Consider the following 27,322-nt stretch of genomic DNA (forward strand, 5'->3'; position numbering starts at 1 on the left):
ATGATGAATTTTGAAAGGCTTTCTGAATAAAAAGGGTAGGCTTGATAGCAACCAAGCATCGATGTAGGGTGTGGAATTACACTGCAACCTTGAAAGGAATTCGTATTCATACACACTGCGTGTAGTAAATCATTACTTGGGAAGCGCCTCAAGAGAATACATTGGCTGTGCGAATTCTGGATACTGCACGAACAATTATTTTCCTTCACATACCCAACAATTCTGGTCAAAAGCGTTTTTGAAGAGGAAAGGGTTCATGAAAGCAATTTTTCATATATTGTAAGATTTCACTATAACAACCAATATATTCGCATCTCCCGTCAACAGGCTTGAATTTTTGTGCTATTAACGTTTTTGCTTTCGTCAAAAGCATTCCCCATTGGTTTCCTGCGACAGTCGTAACCAACGTTTTTAGATAACTACTCGATGCGAGCGATGGAAAAACTTTAAAATTAAGATTTTGCTACTCATTAGAAGGATGAACCATTGTCTTCAATATTTTCGCAACAGTACCTTACAATTTTTCAATATTCAACATTTGTGTCCAAGAATATTCTATATGAGTAACCAAAGCCAGCAATACAGCCACTGTCTCCTCTACTTGAACCATGAGCCTCTCCTTGCTGCAGCGGATTTTCAACACCTGGCATTTCTGTGGAGTGCGCAGATTTGCAGTTCAAGGCAATGTGAGGTGTCCATGACCCTTTTGCAATGTAAAATACTGCCGCTAAATCTTTTTTACGTCGATCGGGGTTACTTATGACCAACCTTTGTGAGTCTTGTGGCGAAATCGAGTCCATAGTTCACTTTTCCTCTTCTGCCGGCGGTACGCTGCTCTGCCTCGCTCGACTAGGGTTTCCTTGATTTATTCCGATTCTGCTGTCCTTCGGGGCAAGCTCCAAGGGATATGCTTTCAAAGCAGTGCGCGATTATATTCACGAATATATAATTACATCACGTAGATTCCTCTGCTAGAATGCGAATTCACTGTTTTTTTCTTTTCCGTACTTTTTGTACAAACTCTAGTGCACTCCTTGTACATGGGTGCGTTTGCATCCGCTATGTATCTTGGTCAATCCTCTGCCCTGGGTATGTGCCATTAAGTATGAGGTCATCATCATCATCCGCTGCCAGCCAGCCTATTCTTGTGGTACTCTCGTGGCACGAGACAATTAACACCACGGCCCATGGCACGAGACAACGAGACTCGTGGCACGCGTAAGGACAACGAAGACGGAACCTAGCTCGAGGCCAGGTCGTTCTGCCCGCGGCTTCTCCGTCCGTGGTCGGGTCCGAGTTGTCCCCGACCGCTCTTCGCTCCCACAGGCCACGCTGAAGGCGGGAACCGAGTGCGGGCCTGCGCTGCGCCCCCAGGCAAATCGTGCGGGTGCTTCCTGGTGGTGGGCACTACCTTCCGTGACGTGTCCATCAGCAGCGAGGTGAGCGATCGACAGCCTTGCAGTCTACCTGCCAGGGTTGTCTTTAGACGAATTGCGTAGAGGCACTGTCGAACTGGGTCAAGGCTGGTTTCTGGGCATCGCTGGCTAGGCCAGTGGGTGGGGCAGGTTGGATTACCGGTCAGGGCAGGGCTGGCTGCTCGGCCGACCAAGCGCTTGTCTCGTCGCTTGTCTGGTCCTCGTATTTCGTGATGTTTTCCGTGTAACGACCAATGTGGTTGCTCGGCGGTGCTGGTCAATTTCTACGCGTAGTAGGGCAACGGCACTTAGGCCTATATTACACGGCGGACGAAGCCGCGTTTAAGCCTCTAACCATAGTTGTCGCGAACTGAGCTTGCGATCTCGATTTGCGTCGTTAACCGAGAAAATGGCAGCGTCTGATGATGGAGGGTACACTTCGGCGTTCGAGTGCGAAAGGCGCACGATCTGGCCCGATTCGGCAACGTACACTTTTCGCATGAAACTACGTTTCGCAAGTAACGCATTAAAATAGGCAGTGTATAGACAGCCGTCCGACGGCGGTTTCAAAGCCTTCGAGGACCGTCCGACGACGCAGCAGCAGCGTACTGCAACACCGTCCCGGTCCCTGCCATAAGGTCTGGTCCGTGCCACATCGTGAAAAGTAGGCGACCAGTTCGCAACGTCCCAGCACCAAATGCTACCAGCTTACCGCAATGGTGTCGCCCGCGAGCACGTCGAACGACGGCGCTCTGTCCTATGTTTTGCATGCAAGATACCACGTACGGCGCTTTGGGAGCGGTCAGCGTTTCAGTGAATGGTCTACTCATGGCGCTGCTTTAGTGTCAGTCTTATTGTCTCATATACCAAGTACAGGTATGATTGAATTCAGCAGAACCCCGCCGCGGTGGCTCAGTGGTTACGGCGCTCGGCTGCTGACCCGAAAGACGCGGATTCGAACCCCGGCTGAATTTCGATGAAGGCGAAATTCTAGAGGCCCGTGTGCTGTGCGATGTCAGTGCGCGTTAAAGAACCCCAGGTGGTCGAAATTACCGGAGCCCTCCACTACGGCGTCTCTCATAGCCTCAGTCGCTTTGGGACGTTAAACCCCAATAAACGAAACCAAACCGAATTCAGCAGTGCCTCAGCAGCGGAGGTAGCCTACAAGCAGACCAGGTCAGCAGCGCTGCACCGGCGGCAACGTGGCTGAGCAGAAACATGCTTGTACTCGTATCGCAGAGATCGCTCCTACCAGCAACTCGGTACGGTTTAGCGGTCCTCAAGAAGGATCCACTGTCGACATTCCTTTATCCAAGTGCTTATTGTTATAGCCCCCGCTTTCGACTTTTCTGACTCTGGAACCACGGATCTGTAGTAGAGGTGGTGGTGCCTTGGCGCGGATGGCTTGCGGGAGGTCTGGCGGTGATGATGCTGATGATGATAAGCATTTAATAATGTTAACAGAGAGGTTGACCGGGAAGCAGCCTCTAGTGGGCCTCTCCCCTTACAATACTGGTGGAGTCCCTTATTCTGGCATCCCATTGGTCTGAACCGTCACACGAGCTCGCTAAGCCAGGGCTGAACCTGGGTCATTAGGTTCAGGCAGCCGAGCAGGGCCGCCTCTCAGTCGTCTCGATGGAGAGTGTACTGCCACCGGTGGGTTGGTTGGTTGCGACTGAGAGAAGGATGAAAAGGAAAAGTGCACGGGCTTGCCTACTGGCTCGAGCCAAGCCACAACCGCTGCCACGTGCAGATAGAGGAGAGTTTAAAGATCAGAGGAAAGAGAAAAAGGAAAGAAAAGACGCGCGTCGCAGGAACAACTGCGTCCGCCGGAGCGGACGCTGCTGAAAAGACAGATAAGCGGCTGAAGCCGCGCTCGCCGAAGCGAGAACAGACGGACGGCGCTTGAGCGTGCTGTTTCCGCGCCATCGGTTGGTGCTCTGGACGCGGTTTCCGTGGCAATCCAGGCGCCCACCCAACGCGCGTCTCGGGGTTAGTCGGCGTTCAACCAAGGAAAGCCATGTATTACGAAGCCTAGCCATCAATATGCTTCGCATCTGACCAGGGTTAACCAAGTTAAGCCTCAGCCATTTTTTGTCCTCAAATTAAGATGAACCCTTTCCGTTAGCGTTCATGTTTCTGCTCCGTCGGTGAGCGCTGGAAATATACAGCGGTTACACACCTTTCGCTTGAGAGGTATTGGTAAAGTATATAATAGCTGTATCTTGCCCTCTAGGCACTGCGTTATAAAAGAAAATTGCCGACGATTGCGTTACTTCCTAATGCGAAATTTGAGCGCAGCTCATCAACTGTTTCAGCTTTTCAATAGATTGAGGGAAAGAATTCGAGTAAGATGCGTGTAGAATTACAGACAAATTGTTATTTTTCACATATTTCCCTTCTTCAAGAAACACTCCACTGACAGTTCTTGATTGTCATGAAGGAAGCTCTGTGGTCGGAGAAATAGATGAATATATGCTCGACTTGCTGCACCAACAGGTCTGTGCAAGTATTTCGCGAGGTTGTCACAGCCGTGGGAGGCGCTACGAGTGAGAGGAGCGAGATGTTCTTCCGCATAAGTGGCAAGAAATTCCTGTCTCTTTATATATACATTAAAGACCGCACCCACCCTGCCACCCTGGCAGATGGCAGTTGAAGGTTGATCGCCAGAGTTCGCGCACCGTTGGCAGCACTAACGCATACGGCTAGCCCACATTTCTCTCTCTCTCATCACCCCTCGTACCTATAAGCGCAATTCAGGCGTCTACTGACCCAGGGAGCCAGTTGTGCTCACTTTCTTTCCTTATATTGATCGGAGTGTAAAACGTAAACGCCAACGCCACTGAACACAATAAACGCTGACGGCCTATTGCTTCAGCGCCGCGTTTCTGGCACAACGTTGCCAATGCCAACGCAAGCAGCGCACATGTGTCACTACCGCCCCGTAGCTTAAAGCACGATTGAGGTGTCCTCTGTTCCAAGAGAGCAGTTATGCGCCTTTCCTCTGGTTCAGGTGTCCACCGAGATGTGCGAGACAGATACTGCGCCATTTCCTTTCCACAAAAACCAATTTACCAATCTTACACCGCTTTCCAAGCTCCCGCTCCATTGGTTTTGTAGCTGTGTGAGACATACTGTACATTTCCTTTCCTCCAAAACCAATTTAACATTTTTGCCCTCTGCTTTCCAAGCTCCCGATCCATTGGTTTCGCAGCTTAAAAGGAGTCCACTGCTGGCTACAACGGACAACGGTGACGGCGACGCCGCGAAACGCAGAAACGGGTGCGAGAGTGAGAGAGAGAGAGAACAACTTTTATTTAGAAAGCCTGCAGAGTCGGTTAGGCTCCCTTCAAGCAGGGAGGACAAGCTTTTACCGCGACGCGGCCACTACGTCAATCTCGTGCGTTGTGCTCCTTGAGGTCTTGTTACGTCCCTCGCTACTTCCGCGGGTTCGAGAGGGCCGCCGCCCCCCTCCTGGGGGTGCCGCCCCCCTCTCCTCGGTTTCGCTCGGTCGCTGCCTCTCGAGAGCTGCCGAGACCTGCTGGACGGCCTTGAGTTGTGTCTTATGATCACAGCTCCTCGTTGCAGCCTCTAGCTGAGGCGGGATCGTCGTCTTCTCGCTGGCTTCGCGCGGATTTACGCTACAGTCCCAAAGGATGTGAGCCGCGGTGGCTCTCTCCTTCGCGCACAGTCTGCATATGTCACTCGCGTACACACTCGGACACACGTGCTTAGCTAGCACCGGGGTGAGCAGGGACCCCGTCTGTAACTGTCTATATAACACTGCCTCCTTCCGGGTAAGCCCCGGGTGAGGTGGCGGCATAGTCTGTCTGTTCAGTCTGTACCATTTCACTATTTCGTTGAAGGTGGTCATCTTGTCCTTGGCACTGCGTCGCGACCAGGACTCCGAGTCGGCCGTACTTGCAGCCGCGCGGTTGGTTAGTCCTCGCGCGGCCGAGTTGGCCGTCTCGTTGTGGTTCACGTTTCCGCGTACCGACACGTCACTGCCCATGTGGGCCGGAAACCACTTGATCACCACAGGACTCTTGCGTCCGATGTCTTCGGCCTTGCGCAGTATGCGCGCGGCCTCACTACATACCCTACCCTTGGCGTAGTTCTTCACTGCCGTTCTAGTCACACAACACTGTAGTACATCCGGGGTCGGAAACGGCCAAGGCGATGGCCATCTCCTCCGCCCGGTGCGCTTCTCGAGTCCGGACGCTCACCGCGGTCTTCGTTGCACCCGTCGATGCCCCGACAACCACCGCCGCGTATGCGTCGGTGCTCCCTTGATACTCTGCCGCGTCCAAGTAGGCGGCGCCTTCTTCTCTGGCGTGGAGGTCCACGAGAGCCCTGGCCCTCGCCAACCTCCGCTCCCTGTTGTGCTCGGGGTTCACGTTCTTCGGGATCGGGAAGACCCTGAGCTTTCCGTTGATGCTATCTGGTATAGGTACGTCTTTCTGCTGCTTGCCTTCCCTCGGTTCGAGGCCAAGGTCCCGCAGTATCTGTCTTCCGGTTCTCGTTTCGGAGAGACGCTCGAGTTGCGCCGTTCTCTGTGCTTCGGCTATTTCGTCCAGCGTGTTGTGGACTCCCAGCGCCATGAATTTTTCGGTGCTCGTGCTCCCGAGGAGACCGAGTGCCGCCTTATACGCCTTACGTATGGTGGCGTCTATCTTGTTACGTTCACTCGGCCTCCAGTTGTGGAAGGCGGCCACGTACGTTATGTGGCTAACTGCGAAGGATTGAACGAGCCTAGTCAGGCTCTCCTCCTTCATCCCCGCTTTTCTGTTGGACACCCTCTTGATGAGTCTCATTGCCGCAGCCGCCTTGCCCGCGAGCTTGTTGACCGTTTCACCGTTGACTCGGTTTCGCTGGACGAGCAGCCCGAGTACCCGAATCTTCTCGACTTCCGGTATTACCTGTCCTCCCGCCGTTTTGACCGTGATCTTGGGACGCTCGTACTTGACTTCCATATTCTTTCTTTTCCTGCACGATCCTTTCGGGGGAATCACCAGCAGTTGTGACTTGGACGGGGAGCAAACGAGTCCAGACCCGTCCAGCTGCTCCTCGATGGCGTTGACCGCTTCTTGCAGCGTTGTCTCGATGTGTCCGTCGCTTCCTCCCGGTACCCATAGCGTCACGTCGTCGGCGTAGATGGTGTGCCGGACTCCCGCTACTCTTTCTAGCCGGGTGGCCACCCCGATCATCACGAGGTTGAAGAGTAGCGGGGAGATCACTGACCCCTGCGGAGTTCCGACGCTGCCCAGCTTCTTCTCTTCGAGCTGTAGGTCTCCCGCACAGATTTCGGTGGTTCGTTCCGTCAGGAAGTCTTTGATGTACTGGTATGTCCTCCTGCCCATGTTTAGCCTGGATACTTGGGCCAGGATAGCCGAGTGCCTCACTTTATCAAAGGCGCTCTGCAAGTCCAGCCCGAGTACGGCTCTGTTGTCCTTGGTGCCCGTCGTATCGTCGATGATCTCGTTCTTCAGTAAGATCATGGCGTCTTGCGTCCCGAGTTTGTTCCGAAACCCGATGATGGAGTTTGGGTAAAGCTCCGATTCTTCCAGGTAACGCTGCCACCTGTTCATGAGAACGTGCTCGAGGACCTTTCCCACGCACGAAGTGAGTGAGATCGGCCTGAGGTTCTCTATGTTGGGCGGCCTGCCAGGCTTGGGGATGAGGATCGTCTTGGCTGCTTTCCATTGCTTGGGTAGCCTTCCTTCTTGCCAGCACTTGTTGTAGAAGTTCGTGAGCGTTTCGATGGCCGCTTGGTTGAGGTTCTTGAGCGCTCTGTTGGTCACTCGATCGGGACCCGCGGCAGACCTTCCATTGAGTTCCTGCAGGGCAACTCTTACTTCCCAGGTCTGGATGTCGCGATCTAGCGTCTCGTTCTCCTTGCCTTGGTAATCCGGGTGTCTTTCCGTGGGGGTGGTCGGCAGGTACTTGGCGTCCAAGCGCCGCTTGACCTCGTCCTCCCCGTGTTCGCAGATTGCCTTGTGTAGGATCCTGGCCAGGTTGTTGTGTTGGTGGCCCTTGGTCTTGGTTTCGTCGAGGAGGTGCCGCAGCATGTTCCACGTCTTGCCCTTGTGCATCTGTCCGTCGGCTTCGTTGCAGGCCTCGTTCCACTGTTGGGTGCATAGCACCCTGCAGTGGACCTCGATCTGCCTGTTGAGCTCGGCGATCTTCTTCCTTAGACTGCGGTTGGTTCGTCGCTTCTGCCACCTCGCCTTTATGGACTGCTTGGCTTCTATCAGGTGGGCCAGCCGACTGTCCATCTTGTCTATCCGTTCGTCCGTCTCTAGCTCTTTGGTGGCTCCTTCCGTCGTCTCAACGACGTTGGCCGCCCATTGCTCGATGTCCGTAATGTCCTCTTGCACCGCGGGTAGCGCCTTTCGAAAGGCGTCCCAGTCTGTAATGCGATGCTTTCTTATGCCGGTGTTGCCTTGGCCTTCGAGCAGTATGACGACCTCTACGATGTAGTGATCGCTGCCCAGCTCTTGGCCCGTGTTTCTCCATTTCGCTTCTCTTGATCCTCCTTCAGTTTTGATGAAGGTAAGGTCCGGAGTTGTGTCTCTCGTAACAGATGTGCCGATCCTGGTGGGAAAGGCCGGATCCGTGATTAGGTTCAGTCCGACGTCGGTGGCGTCTTGCATCAGCTCTCCCCTTGACCGTCGTTCTGTGGTAGCCCCAGTCTTGGCTCGGTGCGTTAAAGTCTCCGCACACTACGAGCGTATTGCTTCCCGCGACTGAAGCTGCCTTGTGGAACAGTGCCTTGAATTTCTGTTGTCCGTGGGACGGGTTGCTGTAGACGTTCACCAGGAAAGTGCTCTCCCTCCTCTTCTTTCCCGTGATTACTTCCACCGTGCAGTGTTCGATGGCGCTTCTGCCGATCATTTCGTGTTCCACGAAGGTGATCCCTCTCCTAACGAAGGTGCAGACCCCTCTGCCCTTGCCCTTGGACGTGTCCCTTTTGCTCGGCGGGCTGTCGTGCGACCGGTAGCCCGGTAGTTTCGGCGTTTCTTCGCTGTGTGTTTCTTGAATCATTATGACGTCTGGTTTCCTCGTTAGTTGCTGCAAGTGTTGCTGCAGCACTGCTCTCTTGCCGGTAAAGCCGTTGCAGTTCCAGTGCCAGACCAAGAGGTCTCTCACTGGGGGTGTGGATGCTGCTGTACTTGCTGTCCCGTCCATGATTGCTGCAGTTTGGCGGTGATCTGTGCTTCCATACATTGCATTTGTGCCTGTATCTGCGTCTGCAGCTGTGCTTGCATTTGCGCCATCATGTTCTGGATCGTACTCTGTATATTCTTTGTCATCTGCTGAACCGTTTGCGCGAGCGCAGTAAGTCGTTCGTTGGTTTCCTTGCTGGTCGCCTCGAGACGGTCGAGTCTGACGTCCTGTTTTTCGATTCTCTCCATTGTCTTTCGTTCCTTGGCGACCTCTATGGCTCTCCTCTTGGGAGCCGGTCCCGCCGTTTTCGTGGCTCTCGGGTCCACCTCGACCTCTAGTTCGTCCTCGGTTATCTCTTGTTCCCTCTCTTGTGCGGGCTTCGGCAGCAGCTGCTGCTGTTGCTGCATCGCAATTAATGTCGTTAGCTTCGCGTTGATTTCCTTGATGGTTGCGTCCTGCTCGGCGATTCTCTGCTTTAGCTTCTCGTTCTCGTCTCTTAGGGCTTTTATTACCATTCCATTCTCTTCTTGGAACTTCTTCGTGGCGTTTTGCGCCGGTGGTTGTCTCTTCTCTGCCATGTTAGCCTTGACTGCTTCGGCCCAGGCATGGAGGAAGGAAAAAGAGAGGAGAGGCCGTCACGTGACATTTTGTGAAGCCGGAAACCAGCTCGGCGCCATCTTGTCCGGGCTGACGTCATCGCATAAGTCCCGCCCTCGACTACTGCGCGCGCGTTTCAAAGCCAACGAAGGAGCGTGCTACCGCAGGGGCACAGATCCCCGCGCTGGTGGCGCTTGGCTGCTTACCGGCCGGTTTAGGGCGCCCTATGCCGGTGTTCGTCAGCGGAAAAGTTAATAAAGCGGAAATACCCGTGTGAGACAGGCGGCTACTTTCAGTTACTGCTTCGTACTGCGTCGTCTCCGCGCCGTCTCCAACTGCTCGGCCCTGGTCACAATTAGTAGCAGCCGAGAAAAATACTTATCTCAGCTCTTGCAAGCGCGGGAAGTGACCTTCGCTTTCAATTACTGCGGTGGCCCATCTTGCGGTGGCCCCCCTTTGGCAACGCCCATCCCTGGGACTCTGAAGTTGAAGGCTGCATTCGATGAAACTAGTATACTTGCTTGTTTAGCTCAGCGCTCGAAATTAGCCTTCACCGGATGAGGTGAAGGACACGCGAGAAACGTGGGCCCCTCGTCGCGCGAAACCACACGACGGCCACCGATGCCCGGGAAGGGCATTCGTGCGGTATCGAAAATCTCCTCCCTGTTCCTCAACTCTTGTAAGCACGGGAAGTGACCGTCGCTTTCAATTACTGCGGTGGGCGAAGGACAACTAAGCACACGCGAGAAACGCGGGCCCCTAGCCGCGCGAATTCCACACGAGCAGTGGTGTAGCCAGAAATTTTGTACGAGGGGGGCACATGTTTTATTTATTTATTGGAAACGAAAATAAATGTGGAAACGAAATGTGGAAACGAAAATAAGAGTGCCCATTTATTCTTCACCGTCGCACGGCGTATGGCACTCCTTTTAATTCTAGGCACAGTTCACCCCATTATTAACAGACCTTTTTACGTCACTTTACTTTTTAATCCTTTGCATTCTCCTCAAATGAAGGTATCGCGAAAATAAAAAGTGCTTTTTTTTTTAAAGGATCTGCAGCCGAGCGCAGGTTTGCGTATGGGGTTGAAGTTTTGACAAATGTCATTTGTTTGCAGTTGATGACTTTGTTATAGAGCAGAAGCTTTTATGTTGTTGTATATGATGTGAAGATATTGTAAATAGCCACGTTTTTTCGTGCGAGTTGTTTTTTGTGAGAAAATAAATGTTTTTTACAAATGAAGTTCTCGGCATCCTGTGTGCATTCGTATCTTTATGTAGATATTGCAGTGAACAAAACTAACCCTTCGCCTTTATTAAAGAAAAAAAATCTCTAAGGTATTGTTTAAGCGCAGGGTCTCTTTCTTTTCATTTTTACCGGCGGCGTATAACAGGGGCGTGCAAGCATGCAAAGCGAGCGCAGCGGCTTCCTTTAAAATATCGCCCTCCACCGATGTCATGGCCCCCGCTGCTCACACAAGCGCAATCGCGAAAAACGAAAATAGTTACACTAACACCAGTAACGGTCACTAGAGCGTTGCAAGAGCACGCCTAATAGCAACGAGGTTTCACTGCCGATGGAAACGGGAGCGCGAATGGCACACGCACAGGACGCGAAACGTCCGCGCAATAAGCCGACGACCTCTCTAGCGCCCGGCGTATTGAATCACTGGTAAACGAACAGCGCGAGTGCTCCTCAGTAAGCAGCGGCGGTCTCCCGACGGCTCCGAGCAGTGACGCAGTTGACGAAATGCCCGTGCGATCGTGGTCGAGCACGCTGAGATGAATGCACGCAACAACGAGAGCTTTGCAGCGAATTCCGCCTGAGATATGAGTGAACGGCGCCAACGCAAGCTTGCGAGCCCGATCAAAAACAAACTCGAGCAGTTGAGAAAAGTACGCCGCACCGCAACTGCTACGCCGCGGTCGTCTGCTACCGCCCGGCTTGCAAGCAGCAACTACGACGCCGTTGCTAAGCTGCCCGGACAAGATGGCCTCCCGATCGCGAAAAAAACCACGTGATTTCCTCCACATTTTTCTCCCATGGTGTTGTGTGGAAAGGGCCTCTCCTCTCTTTTTCCTTCCTCCATGGGCCCAGGTGACTCTTTCCCCCGACTGCGACGGTCTGTGGCGGCTGGCGCTCCTGCCTCCCTTGCTGTTGTCCCTCTTGCGGCTGCTGTCGCGCTGCCTCGAATCCCCGCGGGGTCTCTCAGGAGACGGCGCTCGCAGCGGCGGAAAGCTTTTCGGATCCAGTTGTTGCTGCATGGCTTCCATCTTGCGTTCCCATTGCCGTTTTTTGACCACATACGGCATCTTGTACTTGTTTTTGCATTCCCTCTCGCCCGTTGGATGCTGTCCCCCGCAAAGCTTGCACTTGGGCTTGCATTCGCGTTTGTGATCCTCGCTGGGGTTCACGATTCCGCAGCCGAAGTATACTTTGGCATTGGGATTCGGGCATACGTCTCTTCTATGGCCGATCCTGCCGCATTGCCTGCACACGTCAAAGTGCTTGCGGTAAAGCCCGCATCTGACTAATATCGAGCCATACTTTACGTAGTTCGGTACTTTTTGTCCAGCGAAGAGTACTATCACTGTGGTTGTATTGCCGATTCTGTGCGCCTCCACCGCTAGGGGGTTGTATGGGTTCACGATGTTTTCGGTTATCTCTTCCGGGGTGTCTTGTACGGCTATGCCTCGGATGACTCCCTTGACCGTGCCGTCCGGCGCCGTTCGGTAGGCGCTGACTTCGTATGCCTTGTCTCCTACGTTTAGGGTTTTGACCTTAGAGTACAGCGTGGCACGCCTCTCGTCCGGGGTGCTGACCACGATGATGTTTTGCTGCGCGTTCGTGCAGATGGTGTCTGCTTTGGCTTCTTCCTTCGTTATTCGAACCGCCGTCATGACGGCCGACATAATTATTGAAACCTCAGTTCTCGCTACGTTGAGACCTCCCCGTGGTCTCATAACTATCTTGGTGTCTTCCTTCGGCATGTCTATCGGCATCATCGCCGCTTTCGTTACCGAGGCTGCAACTCTCTTAGCAAAACTGGCCCTAGTCTTGGGTCTAGACTGGCGAGTAGTGGCGGTGGACTCACCGTTTTCCTTGCCGGCCATGATCTGCTTGATGCGCTTGCCGGAGGCCGACCAGCCTTCGGCTTCTTCCGGTGTAATGTCCTCTCCGGGAACTTCAATGGACGTACGCCCGCCGAGACTGCCGATGCTCGGCGCTGACGTTATGTTGTCTCCCATCGACGTGGCCACTTCCATGTCGGACGCCATCTTGGTCGTACTCGTCGTCGGGTTAGGCCTAGCGGCCGGGCCCGTCGCCACCGGTGGCCGTACTTGTGGTAGGCCGACGCTAGGCCTAGCACCGCACCAGAGAAAAGTCCTCGTAAATCGGGAGAATCACGTACCGCTTGGTCAAAACTGGTACCGGTCGATGCCCCGCACCTTCGCGCACACTTTGATACCAAATATATCGCGGTAACTGTAAATTAACACTGCGTTAATTGGCATAATAGCAGGGGCCGATGAGAAGCGCGTCCCCTCCCGTCGGCGACCGCAGCGCCATCCCGGTGCGAGAGTTGCGCTCTAAAACACTCTCTCTGTCTCGGGCGAGAGTAGACAAGCATGAACTGCCTTGCAGTATTGGCGTAGCACATTCGAGAGACTAACTTCGCCGCAAGGCAAGGCCTCATCTCGGCCAAACACAATCACTATCCGTACCGTCACTCGGGTGGCAGAGCTGTTGCTGTTTAAAAGGGGCTCCGCGCCGCCCCGAAGAATGGCGCCGTGGCACCGCACGAGACCGCGGGTGCGGCGAGTGCTCAACGATTGAGCCGTTCGGGCTGCAGGACGGAGCGTAGGCCGCTTCGCGCCGCGCTCTGGCTTCACCCACACAGGACTAGGAAGACGCTGCTATTATGTGCGCTGCTGCGGCGTTAGCGCAGCACGTTAGCACCAGGGGCAGACGAAAAGGTTCCCCAATGCTCGTTTAGGTTCGCCTCCAGGTTCTCCCTCAGTTCTGGCGTCAATGTCACCGGCGATACGCCGGCAACGGAAGCTAAAGGCATCTCATGCCTAATAAGATATTTGCGAATGCTGCTGCTCTCTGGCGATCATCGCGCCGAGAACGGTGGCGAGCTGTGTAACAGCGGATCCCGATTTGCTGTAAACACAGTTAAGTTCGGCAACCGCGGTTAAGCTTATTCGCGTTTAAGCCGGCGTGCAACTAGGATATTAAGCAAACAAGGGAAGGGGAATGAGGGGCTCGTTATAAATATGAGAGAAGCCAACAGCCACAGAAACCAAGGAGCACAGGGGAAGTTTTTAATTAATTTATTTCTTTTTTGTTGATCAAGTAAGAATATTACTGTCGCAGGATGTTAGACAAAGCAGGTCTTCAGGTACAGGTGCTGTTGAGCGGGCCTGACTTCGGAGGGGTACGTGAGACTACTCGACCTTTGCTCCTGATCTCTCTTCGAAGACAACACCGGACGCTGTTTAGCTCTGTTTCAGTAGATATCTGCTTATGACTTATGGCTTATAGTGGTTTAATGTCCCAAAGCGACTAAGGCTATCAAGGACGACGTAGTGATGGGCTCTGGAAATTGGCTACCTGAGGTTCTTTAATGTGCACTCACATCGCACAGCACACGGGCCTCTAGAATTTCGCGTCCGCCGAAATGCCACCGCCGCGGCCGGGGTCAAACCAGCCTCTCTCGGGTCAACAGCCGAGCGCTATGACCACTGAGCCTCCGCGGCGGCCAAGAGATACCTGTATATGCAGTTCTTTATCCGTCATAAACGGCGTCACCGTTAGTGCAAGCGTGCCTCTTTGCATTGACCGGAAGCTTTTGTGTTTTCCTACTGGCCCGAAGACAGCCTTGTTTAGTCTGAACCAGACTAAGGCACACGTGGACGCCTGTGTCGCAGATAGGCTTTGGAGTCAGTGCACATGGGAGCAGGGTGCGGAACTTCTATCGCGGTCAGTTATTTGTTAAGGCGAAAACCTTTAATGCCTCGTACTGTCGTTAGCAGACGCGTCGGCAGGAGTGTCGGCAGGTGGTGGTGATTTCTTTTATTACTCCCAGAACAGGGGATTAGTCTAAGGACCGGTTGAGCTGGCTTAGAGGAGGTCGGCGGGGATCCCGTGGGATGTCGCGGCCTCCACCGCGCGCTGGATAAGCCGGCGTTGGTCTGCCGGCTCGGAAGTACGCAGGAGAGACTACCAAGTCTCTGGGGTGTTTGGGTTGCTTGTGTTGTAATGTGTACAAGTCCACACCATGTGCATGAGAGTGGCTGGAGTTGAGCAGTGTTTGCACATGGGGTCTATCGGAAAGATCTTGCTGTATAAGAGGGGGTATGGAAAACTGCCAGTTTGTAGTTTGCGCCATTGGATAGCCTCGCGTCTTGTTAGATCACGGTGTGCGGAAGGATAGAGACATCTTTCGAGCCGGTAGTGCTGTAGTATGTCCGTGTAAGTGGTGAGTAGGGAAGCGCGTGAGATATTAGTGTCAGAAGAAGCAGGGAGGCCGATCATACACTCTGCTCGGCAGCTGAAATCTCGGGCGAGAGTGTGCGCCTGTGCGTTTCCGCTGAGCGACTCATGGGCTGGGGCCCAAATAAGTAAGCGAGAGTTGGAAGAGGGTGCAGTAGAAAGGAGAATGTGTAACGCCTGGCAAGAGATACGGCCAGCATCGTAGTTGCGGATAGCCTGTTGAGAATCACTGATGACGACTTTGGTATTAGGGTCAGCTAGCGCTAGCGCAATGGCAACCTCCTCTGCTGCGGTGACTGTTTCTGCATTGCGAATGCTGCAGGCTGTGTACCAGCTGCGGTGAGGGGCGAGAGCTACCGCCACCGTCGCTGGCTTCGAGGGATGGTAAGAGGCGTCCGTATACGTGACGTCCGGACGTCCGCTGAAGCGTTTCTCGAATTGACGTGCACGGTCGGCCCGTCTCTCGTCATGGTGTTCCGGGTGCATCCGTTTGGGAATGGGAGGGATGCGGAGATTTTGGCGATATTCCGGGGTAAGTTCAGCATAACTTGGGGCCGCTCTCGGCGGGAAGATCCCAACTTGCTGCAGTACCGCTCGGCCAGCGTGTGTGAGTGACAGCCGCTCGTATTGGGCAGTGAGGGTTGCTTCAATAAGTTCGCTCACGGTATTGGAGATTCCGAGAGCCATGAGCTTATGCGTAGCTGTGGACATGGGAAGGCCCAAGGCCGTCTTGTACGCTTTTCGGAGTGACGCCTCTAGCCGTTCGCTTTCGGCACGAGTGAGACGTAGGTAGGGTGCAGAGTAGGTGATGCGGGAGCGGATGAAGGCTTGAACGAGGCGCAGGAGGTTGGACTCTTGCATACCATGATGCTTATTGGAAACTCGCTTAAGGAGGCGTCCGATCTGTACCACCGACTGGTCGATGCGTTGCAGCGTGGTGTTGTTGCTACCGTTGGCCTGTAGGTGTAAGCCCAAGATCCTGATGTGATCTGCACGAGGGATCGGGTTACCTTGCACCTGGAGGTTGATCTCAGGATGTATCTTTGGAGGGCGTCGTCCCGGGGACGGGATGATTATATTGTCACGTTGTAGTCACGATGTCACGTTGTAGTGACGGCAGTACAGCGGTCAGGAAGACACCAGAAAGGCTTGCAAACGAAGCTCTTTATTTGGGCTGACTTGCGCCCGCAAAAGGACTGAATCACTCCGTGGCGGCGTAAGCAACAAGCGTGCTCGTCCATCGTCGAACTACGAATGTCCGCCGCTCGCGGCATCGCTCAATTTAAAGGCGGCAAGGAAACTTCCAGATAACAGGACAAGATCATCTACAGTAATCTAGAAAAACCTAGATGCAGCCTTTCATGGCAGCGATCAATCGAGATTAGTCTCGTCGCTTCTCGCCTCACGAACAAAAGTGATAACAACCCTTCCCTGCAGCCTTGAGCGTGAACGAATAAACACTACAATGATACGTGGCATTACCCTCATTCCAAAGAAGCATCGTCTCGATGCTTTAAAATGAAATTAAACACGGAGAATTCTTCGAGAGCTTAGAGTCCTTTAGCGTTCCTAATAAGGTGTAAGGGCAGCAGTAAAAGCTTCAAGTCTGGCCGTGTCCTCGTCGGTGTTGTCGTCGGTGTTGTCGTAGTTTTTGTTGTCGTATTTGTCCTCGTAGTAGTCGTCGTCATCGTAGTAGTCGTCGTCGTCGTAGGGATCGTCGTCGTCGTAGGGATCGTCGTCGTCGTAAGGGTCGTCGTCGTCGTAGGGGTCGTCGTCGTCGTAGGGGTCGTCGTTGTCGTAGGGTTCGTCGATGGAGGATCTTTGTAGTTGCGCTCGGAAGCAACCTCACCTCCAGAGGCTACTTTATTCAGTTTAACCTTCGGGGGCTGGGGGAGCGTCCGCGCACTGCGTAGCATCGGCTAGGAGATACAAAGCGCGGAGACGAAGGCGACGGGGAACGTGATAGGCGGCTGGGCGGTGAGCATTCTTCCCGACGCAAAAACTCCTCGATTTCGGCTGGTCGCTGGCCGGGTCGGGGTCGTGGGACGTCGTAAGGGAACCCTCGGATGCCCATTCTCCTGTATGGGCATTACCGGAAAATGTGACCGGCTTCTCCGCAGTGGAAGCATTGTTGGCGGCGCTGGTCGGGTGTTCTCCACTCGACGCATTTCCTCGGCCGTGTACGACGCTCGTGGGACGGGCGAGTTGGGGCGAGAGGGCGGCGCTCCAGCGCAGCTGGCTAAGGGCGATAGGGGCTTGGGTCCCGTCGTCGAGGTACAGGACGGCGCACTGCTGCGGCGTAAGTCATGGCTGGAGGCTCCAAGACCCCCAGCAGACGGCTGCGATCGCAGAGTTTCCACAGCCTTACTGACAAGAAGGCTATACGCAGATTTCTTGGATTGTGCGCTTATTACCGACGATTCGTCAAGAACTTTTCGCGGCATCGCTCAATTTAAAGGCGGCAAGGAAACTTCCAGATAACAGGACAAGATCATCTACAGTAATCTAGAAAAACCTAGATGCAGCCTTTCATGGCAGCGATCAATCGAGATTAGTCTCGTCGCTTCTCGCCTCACGAACAAAAGTGATAACAACCCTTCCCTGCAGCCTTGAGCGTGAACGAACAAACACTACAATGATACGTGGCATTACGAGAACGCGAACAAGTGACCTTGAAGTTACGGTCGACGGTCACGCGGTAACTGCCTTGGTGGACACGGGAGCTGACTACTCTGTCATGAGTGGCCCACTCGCTGTCCGACTCAGAAAGGTAACAACAACCTGGGATGGCCCGCTGATCCGCACCGCAGGTGGCAACCTGATTACGCCGTCAGGACGCTGCACCGCGAGAGTTGCTGTAAATGGGATAACCTATGCGACAACCTTCCTGATCCTACAGCAATGCTCGAGAGACGTGATTTTGGGAATGGACTTCCTGAACGAACATCGGGCGATCATCGACCTTCGTTCTAAGTCGATCAAGCTTTCCACGGAAAAAGCCATACCTGTTGCGACGGGCGCGACTCATCACGTTGCCTTAAACGTCCTCGATGAAGCATTGAGCGTGCCGCCCCGATCAAGTGTTCTCGTCGGCATAGGTACTGTAGACATCGAAAATGCCGAAGGCGTTATCGAGGGGAACACACAGTTACTCCTGGATCGAGGATTGGGCGTCGCGAGGGGAGTCGCCGAAATCCGAAATGGCAAAGCCCAGGTGTTGCTAACCAACTTCACGGAAGAATACCGGCATCTAAACAAAGGTACGACGATCGCTTTCCTCGACGAGCTGGCAGACATCAAAGACGTATTTGCCCTACCCGACCAACCCGTAGAACCATCTGACCAAGGCCATCAACCCACGTTCGACATCAACCCGGCATTACCCCTTAGCAGACAAGACCAAATACGCAGTCTTCTTCAAAGGTACACCGATTGCTTCTCATCAGCATCGAATGTGCGACGAACCCGGCTTGCCAAGCACCGCATTGTCACAGACGAACACGCGCGACCACTGCGACAGAGCCCCTACCGCGTATCGCCGCTAGAACGCCAAGCTATCCGCAAGCAAGTTGAGGAAATGCTTCGTGACGACGTCATACAGCCATCGAGGAGCCCCTGGGCAGCACCGGTCGTCCTAGTGAAAAAGAAAGACGGCAACCTTCGCTTTTGCGTCGATTACCGCCGCCTGAACAACATTACGAAGAAGGAAGCGGCGGACATTCGTAGTTCGACGATGGACGAGCACGCTTGTTGCTTACGCCGCCACGGAGTGATTCAGTCCTTTTGCGGGCGCAAGTCAGCCCAAACGAAGCTCTTTATTTGGGCTGACTTGCGCCCGCAAAAGGACTGAATCACTCCGTGGCGGCGTAAGCAACAAGCGTGCTCGTCCATCGTCGAACTACGAATGTCCGCCGCTCGCGGCATCGCTCAATTTAAAGGCGGCAAGGAAACTTCCAGATAACAGGACAAGATCATCTACAGTAATCTAGAAAAACCTAGATGCAGCCTTTCATGGCAGCGATCAATCGAGATTAGTCTCGTCGCTTCTCGCCTCACGAACAAAAGTGATAACAACCCTTCCCTGCAGCCTTGAGCGTGAACGAATAAACACTACAATGATACGTGGCAATATACTCTGACTTTGTCGCCGAGCAGGTGCGCCAGTTTTCATGAGGTAATCTCCGATCCGTATGATTGCGGTCTGGAGAGTCTCCTCTATCTGGCCGTCACTGCCGTGCGTGATCCAAAGTGTAAGGTCGTCAGCATAAATGCTGTGGTGCAGGTGAGGGATGTCGCCGAGTAGCTTGGGAAGGCCTATTAGTGCAACGTTAAAAAGCATCGGCGAAAGCACGGAGCCCTGGGGCGTGCCACGGTTTCCTGGAGAGATGATGGAAGGATCTCCCGTGCCGGTGTTTAGTTGTACTGTGCGGTCGGAGAGGAAATCTCGGACGTACGCATACGTGCGATGTCCGACACCGAGAGCCTGAAGTTGTTGAAGGATCGCTTCATGAAGGACGTTGTCGAATGCCTTGGCAACATCGAGGCAGACGATGACTTTCGTGTCTAGTGTACGTTTCATGACCACCTGATGATGGAGAAGAAGCATAATGTCCGTGGCCGCTAAATGAGAGCGGAAGCCGAACATTGCGTCTGGTAGTAGATGGATGTCCTCGAGGTATCTCAAGAGTCTGGTGTGGATAACGTGTTCCATCAGCTTCCCAACGCAGGACGTGAGAGATGGGGCGGAGGTTGGCCAAGGTTGGTGGTTTTCCCGGCTTGGGGATGAGGACTAGATTCGCGCATTTCCACTCCTGAGGGATGGTACCGCTGGCCCAACATTCTTGAAGATAGTCGGTAAGAGCATGAATGGATGCGTCGTCCAGGTTCCTAAGCATTTTATTTGAAATGCAGTCGGGACCGGCCGCTGAAGTCGTCTTGAGGCGATTTAGTTCTGCTCGACCTCCGCAAGAGTGATTGGAGCGTCTAGGCCGGGATTGTCAGCGCCCTGATAGAAGGGGAGGTTGATTGCTGGTTCGGGGCGGATGTAAGTATTTATAAGCTCTTGTTTGAGCTCGTCTGGCGTGCCAGGATACTGGTGGAACATTCGCTCGAGCTGTTGGCGTGTCGGCAGATTCGTCCGCCTTTCGGCGTCACTGTTTAAAAGGCTCAAGGTTCCAGCATGAATAAAGGCGCATCTTAGTGAATGCATGGGCTTCATAAATAAAATAAAAGTAGTAAAGTCAAGAAAATGAAAATAAAAAACAAAAATAAGAAAATAAACAAAAATAAAACAAAACAAAGATAAGATGTGGAAATAAAAATAAAAAACAATAAAATTAAGAAAAGGAGCAAAAAAAATTATAAACAAGATATGAAAATTAAAAAAATAAACAAAAACAAACAGCGGCCAGGAAACGCTTTTGCCTTGCAGCACTTTAGAGAGCCAAAGTGCCCCCTGAATTTGTTTTCGTGAAGAAGGAAAACATGCATTTCGTTTCCTCTTTGCGCGGAGTTGGTGCTGGGAATACACCAACCTGCATGACATACTCGCCCAAGATTGCATATGGTTCTTGATCTGATTGTACGCTTTTGGTCTATCAGCCGGCTGCTCAGAAGACGACGCAAGTTGTTTCATGCTGCACAAATGACGGGAAAAGCTCGCATCCGATTAAATTTCTCACGAACTCCGGTCTGATTAAGCTTGGATTCGGTGTATACTTATACCGCTAAAGACAGATAAGGCCACCAAAGTGAAGGCATCAGAATCATTGTCGAATGATAGTATAGTGGAATGCAGCTCGAGAATGCAGAGTCAATGACCCTGAGAGGAAGAGGTCCTCCAACCACTGGAGTCGTACTGCCATGACGTCGCCGTCAATAACCTTGCACCTGCTAGCCACCTACGACGCCACGCTCTAGGTGCAAGGTGGTTGACTCCCCTTTAATATAATGATGGGCTTGGAAAACACACGTTGCGTATGACTGATATTTTGTGCTAAAAATTGACCGGCAAGGTATCTGTCTGTTGTCAGACAACGCTCTTGCTAAGATTTATTATTTTTTATTTACATTTCCTGCAGCACCGTGGAGGCATAAGTATACATACGCAAGAACATGCAATGTAAAAATGCGTCAATGGTCACGGCTTGTTTGTTTTGCTTAGCCTTGCAATTCTTGTCATTTTCCGCAGGTGCGCATGAAAGCACGGACCCGCGAGAATGGGCTCGTCCGCAAACCGGAAATGCCTCGGTGAGCACCATTTTCTAATTGCGCGGTAGAGAACCTACACTCACCAGAACAATTCTGACGCTGCTGCAGCCTCCGCTCGCGGCTGTAGCTGTACTTTAAAACTCTCTGTCGGCGAGCGGTGTTTTTGTCACCACACTCAAAGTATATCGCCACAGCCGCGGTGGTTCAGTGGCTATGGTTCTCGGCTGCTGACCCGAAAGACGCGGGTTCGATCCCGGCCACGGCGGTTGAATTCCTTTGGAGGAGAAATTGTAGAGGCCCGTGTACTGTGCGATGTCAGTGCACGTAAAAGAACCCCAGGTGGTCGAAATTTCCGGAGCCCTTCACTACGGCGTCTCTCATAGCCTGAGTCGCTTTGGGACGTTAAAACCCTATAAACCAAACCATAAACCAAACCAGAAAATTATTTGTAAATCAATGTTGGAGCAACACACGGGCCGGAGCAATACAGGAATGCCGTAGTGGATGACTGCAGATTATCTTAGACCCCCAAGGTTCATTGAAGTGCGCTGAAAATACACAGCACACGGTCGTTTCTGCATTTCTCTCTGTATATGCGACCGCCGTTGCCGACTTTCGAACCCGCGACCTAGATATCAGCAGTCGAACGCTAAAGCCACTAAGCCACCGTGGCAGGTGGCAGCGAAAACTCGTTTGTTCACCTTCTTATCAGTAAGAAGGCTATCCAAGTGGGCGGGCAGGTGGCACTCTCGAGCATATGCGTTGTGGCGTCACGTGACCAGATGGCCACCACTCAGAGATTTTGAATGACCACCCCCATGTTAGTGGTCGGATGCCCAAAACAGCTATCTCTCACTCTCTAAACGAGGAGGAAGGAAAAAAGCCTGGGAGTAGTCTTTTACTTCCTCGGTGAGTGCTTTATTTCTCCGTGAATGCTTGTTTCGATTGAGGGGTCCATAATTACTACAGTGCATATTTTAGCCTGCTGTTGTTATTCTTGTGGCGTTGACCTTTGTGGTTTACTGTAAATTACACGGAAATTGTTTACACTGCTGGCATTTTGGTATTCCTGTATCGTGCGTTTGTGGTCAGTGTTTTCCAACTGTAACAAGAACAACCGAACAGTTCAATTTACATGTAACTGCACAGAGCAGTGAACATTGATACCGTTGCGCAACAGCATAGAGAACGATGAAAAAAAAGTGAATTATTTGTCCAAGATCGAACCGAATCTATCAAAAACCTATCGCCTGCTTTTTTTAGTTCGTCATCCACTGGCCACTGTAATTACTTTAATAACATATTCCACACCGGATTTTAATGGAAGCCGTGAACTGGTGGCAGCCGTGAGTTTTTATAAAATTGCAGGCGGTTGAAGGCAACTGCGTGCTTCTTCGGTAAGGTACGACCTTGGGTTGTTAAAAACATAACAAAAATGTTGTGCAGGCTCGGAGTATAATTGCTTGACCTAGTTTGTCTTACTGTCATACTTATGATTTTGTTTTATCTTATCGTTGGCCGCCACTAACGTGAGCTCTTAACGCCTCTCAGACTGCAACCGCTCTTCTTTGACCACTCTCTTCCCCTTCATCGCTTCCATTATGATCTGTGCAACAGGCCCCAGCCGCAGAGACCTCAGCGACAGCCTCGCCCTCAACAGCAGCGTTACCAACAGATGTGGGACAGTTCCCTTGGCAGTGGCCCATATCACCGCAGCTGCTGCTTCAAGGCCGCTGGGAAGTCACTCGACATACACTGCGACCGACTCCGGTTGCTCGAACAGCGCTTGGGGAGTCGGCACGGCACATACCGAGATACCAGCCAGCTGCTGAGCGTGCTCGGTGGAACACGCATGTACCACAAAAAACACGTGAGTGCTGAACGCGGGAGGAGGGATAAACCGTACGGAGTGTTTAATGTTGCTAGTTTGCGGTGGTAGCGATAGTTTTACGACGCAAGGGCTACTGCTGCCAGACAGCGACAAGGACTACGTTAGTGGTCGTAGTAAAAACAGTAAAAACAGGTAAGGAGTACAGTAACTACGAGTAGTTGAATGTGATTAATTAGCCGTCTCGGGGGAAGAAGGGGGAGACAAAGCAACATATTAAAAACCCGAATGGTAAATGACAAACCATTGCTAAAAGGCAGTGGTATAGTCTAGGGGAATGAATGTATCTTACCTTGGCAACGCAATCAAAATTAAGAACGGTGCAGGAGATTGTCAGAAGCAGCGCTACTCTCGGCACATATGCGCATAATTTGAGAGCACACGGACAGGAAGAACCAGAAGAGGAAACACAACAGTGTTTGTCCTTTCCAATCATCTCACGCATGCTGTGGTTGTTTCTTAGTTTATTAAAAATTCCCTGTTGGGAATACGAAGAAGCAGAGGAGCGTGAACTTCACAACGTGGTTTCCTTTGCCCCCCGTAAAGTAGCGTTTTTACACCGCGTTTATCTCCTTGTATCGAGGGCGAAGGCTTATACAGCTAAGGGCGCGCCAAGGGCTCCTATTTTGAGCTGCGTGTCATGGAATGTAAATTTTAGTACAAGCTCTGTGCGGTGTGGCGTGGTGTACACGCCTAAAAGGAGAAATTTTGTTTACCGTGAGGTCCGCGACTAGGTCGGAGCACGGCGGCGTAACGGCAAAAGTTTGTGCATGCCATCAGGCCGAAATGAAACGCGAACACGACTGCAATTAAGGAAGTAAAAGGAGGCGATTTGAAATCAGAAAGACCAAATAGTGTTCTACTTGATTTACACTTCTATATCGCAAGGACCGCTCAGTAGAACTTATGAATGGACTCTGCTGGTATTTCATTTGCTGCGGCTAATGTCTTTGATTCCTTAGTTTCCTTTTCAATTATCCTGTTCGCTTTTCATTCTGGACTGACGGTATGCTGACAGAGATCCTCGTGTTAGTACATAAAAGTTTGGCCGATGAAAGGAGCAGTAAATTGCCCGAAGATGGCTTTTAATTTGGAGAAGTGGGTTCGTATTCTGTAACGATGCATTTTTGGTGTATTCTTTTCCCATTTATTATTGGAAGTTACTGCTTGTGACGTCAAGCTTGATAGCCATCGAGCAACATCACTCACTGACTACGCTATCAAAGAAATACTTGAAAATGAATGAATGAATGATTGAATGAATGAATGAATGAATGAATGAATGAATGAATGAATGAATGAATGAATGAATGAATTAAGGTTTACTGAAAACGTGAGCTCAAAACATAAGCTCTAGTAAGCATTGCAGTAGACCGTCAAGTGGTGCAGGGCTTTAAGTACATTCGTGCGAAGCTATAAGAAAAAGAAATTGCCGACATTACTGATTGGCACTCGCTTTGGTTTTTTGTTTTTGTGTGGTTTAACGTCCCAAAGCGACTCATGCTATGAGGGACGCCGTAGTGAAGGGTTCCGAAAATTTTGACCACCCGGGGGCTCTTGAACGTGCTCTGACATCGCACAGTACACTGGCCTCTAGAAATTCGCCTCCAACGAAATCTGACCGCCGCGGCCGGGTGCGCTCACTTGTGAGCACAGGTTGTCTGCTGAATTCCACAATGTACCACAACACAGCAGCCGCGCCCCAGCGTGCGTTGATATCAAACGCGTTTCGTTTAATGTTGAGTTATGCTACAGGTACACGTGGCTTCACAACCGAAATGACTGCCAAAGTGTCTCTCCGAATTCCAGGCGTGAGAGAAATAGCTGAGCGCCAAATACTGTTTTGTGGGTTCCTATATTAAGGAGAAAGCCTTTAATGGCTCATACTGTCGTCCGTTAACAAAGCATGTCACACGCGTTTAAATCGGGAACTAAAAAAGGTGGGAGAAGGTGTTGCTTCGGATAGAGGAGAAAAAAATGAACCTAGTAGCCAATTTTGATGACTGTAGATTGATTAGTTAATTATAGGCAAAAATGGCGGAAGAGTTCGGACGTCGATATAACCATGGGAACGGTGTGACGCCACATCCACTGGAAGTCGTCACGGTATAGTGAAAATTGTCACCGAATGGTCGGAAAAACGTAGGATTTGTGCCAAATTAGATGGAGAAATGTGTAATTAAGCGTAATTAACACTTAAGATCCCCGGAGGATGTACAATCTGGGTATCGATATAGCCACAGGAACGGTGTGACTTCACAACCGCCAGAAGTCGTCACGGCACAGTGTCCTCGGCTTTCGCCTCTCAACACTTTAGTTGCCAAAAAGTTGCCAAAGTAGCTACGCTCTCTCTCAGCACGACTTCGCGTGCACAAAGCGACTCATGTGCTCTCTCTGCTTGTGCAGCACCACCAGCAGCTGGAGTGGTGCAGTGCCTTCCGGGAACAGCCGCGGCTCGTGCTGTTCGACTTCCCCAGCGTTTGTACTTCCGCTGGTTCCGCTCTCGGGGCCTAGTTCCGCGCTGCGTTTCCACCGTCCGGCTCGGCGGTCGCGCATGCGCGTGAGTTCCGGAAGTGCGGGGGCCGGAGCACAAATCGGGCATCGAAGACCCGCCTACACCAGTGCGCGTCGACAACCTTTGGTTGTTGCCGTCTCGGTGACTGGTCCCGGCTGGCTATCAACAGGCCCACCGCGGCCTGATCCCTGGACGGCGCGGGTCTACTGTGCTTCGGGGTCATAGACTTAAGTTTGAAGAAATTGTAAAGATTGGGATAGTTTTTTTTCAAGAGCTAGCCGACCTCTGGCTTTTTGGACTCCGCTTAACTTTTCTGGTAAATCATAATTCGGTGAAGTAAAACAGGAAAAGGAAACTCTCAATTATCTTCGTCTTCCCTGAGGTGCAATGGAGGTGACAGCTGTGTCGCTGTATGCAAACAGACGCATGCATGCAATCACACGCATGAAAAGCCCATATTGATACCCTGTGACATGTGCGGCTAGCAGAAATCCTCATTGGCCATCTGGTGAGGAAGACCTCTATTCTACATTTCTATTGGTAAGAGAGTATCATACCGCAAAAGTGACTACACAGTTTTCTTTTATAACATAGTACTGCTGTGATGACGCCACGAACCTTTAATCTGCTGGCGCAGAAAGTTTACCAGCTTTCGGCTGTAGTCTGATAGTCGTGGTGTGTAATGCACACTTTGGCAGCGCTGAACTGCCTACATAAGTATATAGTGTACAGCTCTTTTGTTTGTGCCTGACCCCTCTATACGATAATTCCCAACGGGCGATGCGGGTATTTGTAATTTATAAATTGTGAGCTGCCATTAATAGGTAGTCCATAAGTGTTTCTGTACAAACGACCACACAGTGCTGGCACGGAGGAGAAGTAGGTGAGACACTTTAGGGTCGAGAGCGTCTCGTTAGAACAGCGCGAGCTGAGACTGGCACGAAAGAAGACTCGCAAAGACGAGCGCTGTCCTTGTGTGTTTTCCTTTGTCCCAGTATTTCTGCGTGCTGTTCCTGCTCAATGAATTAACAACGTGCCCAAGCTTCTATTCTAGCTTTTCTGTTGCTGAAACTGACCTACGTTTGAGAGCGCGCTGGAGCACTTAGAAAATTTTTACTGAACCTAAAAGCGACTATTTCTCGAGTCTCACACTTGTAATTGTGTTTAGCCGAAAGATTTACTAACGTGCTAGCGTGGTGCTTGCTTGTAGTCTTCCATGCGACTAGAGAAAAAAAAAATCCTTCTTAATGGTGCTAGGGAGGTCATGGCACCAGGCGATGGCGACAGCAAAGCGTACATTTTTTATATCCCTCTCCTAAGTACTAGCATTCGTCAGTAATGTGAAAGACCACTAAAAAACACAGACAATTCGCTACAGTTTGGAACTACTACAAAAACAGCAGGACTTTCACGCTCACTTCAGCATTGGTGGCCCCTAAATTTGGTGATACCAATTTGAATCGCTGGGCCTGGAAGGGCTTAGGCACAGCCGGCGCTGTAGATAATCCGAAAGCATTATATGGCTGATTGGCAACGAAACACGGCATCGGTGTTGACCAGCAGCAGTGGGCACAAAAATTCCAGGTGACGTCACCGTTGTATTAAAGGATAAAAGTTTTTCTAAAGGTGCGGGGAATCACCCAGGACTTGCAGATTTCGTGGCGAGCACGCAAGATATACGCCACGCCTTTTTATTTCCTGTTCAGAGTCTCATTGCAGTACCAGAATAGCAAAATTACAATAACATTCAAAATGGCAGCCGTACTTGAGGCTGCGCTGTGATTCAAAAACGTTTCGAGTTTGCCAGATCACTCAACACTGGTGTCCGTTCAGGTTGCTCACTCTAAGCAGTGTGAAGTTTTTAAGAAGCCACTCTTTAGATGAAATACTCCCTCGCTGAACTATCAAAGTTGAGAGAATCCAGTATCCTCTAAAAGTACAGAGGTAGCCTAGAAAAATAGGGAACTAGGCGTAGGTAAGAGTTAAGAGACAGAGAATAAGCAATATGGATAAGATTGTGGATCAGTGAAC

General features: G+C 51.6%; 1 protein-coding gene across 1 annotated transcript; it reads left to right on the plus strand.

Annotated features, from left to right (window-relative positions):
• Positions 1-1,187: 1,187 nt before the first annotated feature.
• LOC149371404 (uncharacterized) lies at positions 1,188-25,400 on the plus strand. The gene is made up of 5 exons (XM_089580001.1): positions 1,188-1,218; positions 1,327-1,439; positions 20,869-20,927; positions 22,506-22,758; positions 25,183-25,400. Exons 1-5 carry the CDS (start codon positions 1,188-1,190, stop codon positions 25,288-25,290), a joined length of 564 nt encoding a protein of 187 aa, XP_089436127.1. The 3' UTR covers positions 25,291-25,400.
• The last annotated feature ends 1,922 nt before the right edge of the window (positions 25,401-27,322 follow it).

Source organism: Amblyomma mixtum, chromosome 1 (genome assembly GCF_055824585.1).
Source record: "Amblyomma mixtum isolate Tamu chromosome 1, ASM5582458v1, whole genome shotgun sequence".
Taxonomy (NCBI): Eukaryota; Metazoa; Arthropoda; class Arachnida; order Ixodida; family Ixodidae; genus Amblyomma; species Amblyomma mixtum.

Excerpts from the sequence above, each read along its gene's own strand:
- LOC149371404 (XM_089580001.1), top strand. The coding sequence starts at position 1,188 with ATGGCACGAGACAACGAGACTCGTGGCACGC. Across the intron at positions 1,219-1,326 it reads CAACGAGACTCGTGGCACGC|GCCACGCTGAAGGCGGGAAC; the intron begins GTAAGGACAACG and ends TCGCTCCCACAG. Across the intron at positions 22,759-25,182 it reads GCATGTACCACAAAAAACAC|CACCACCAGCAGCTGGAGTG; the intron begins GTGAGTGCTGAA and ends CTGCTTGTGCAG.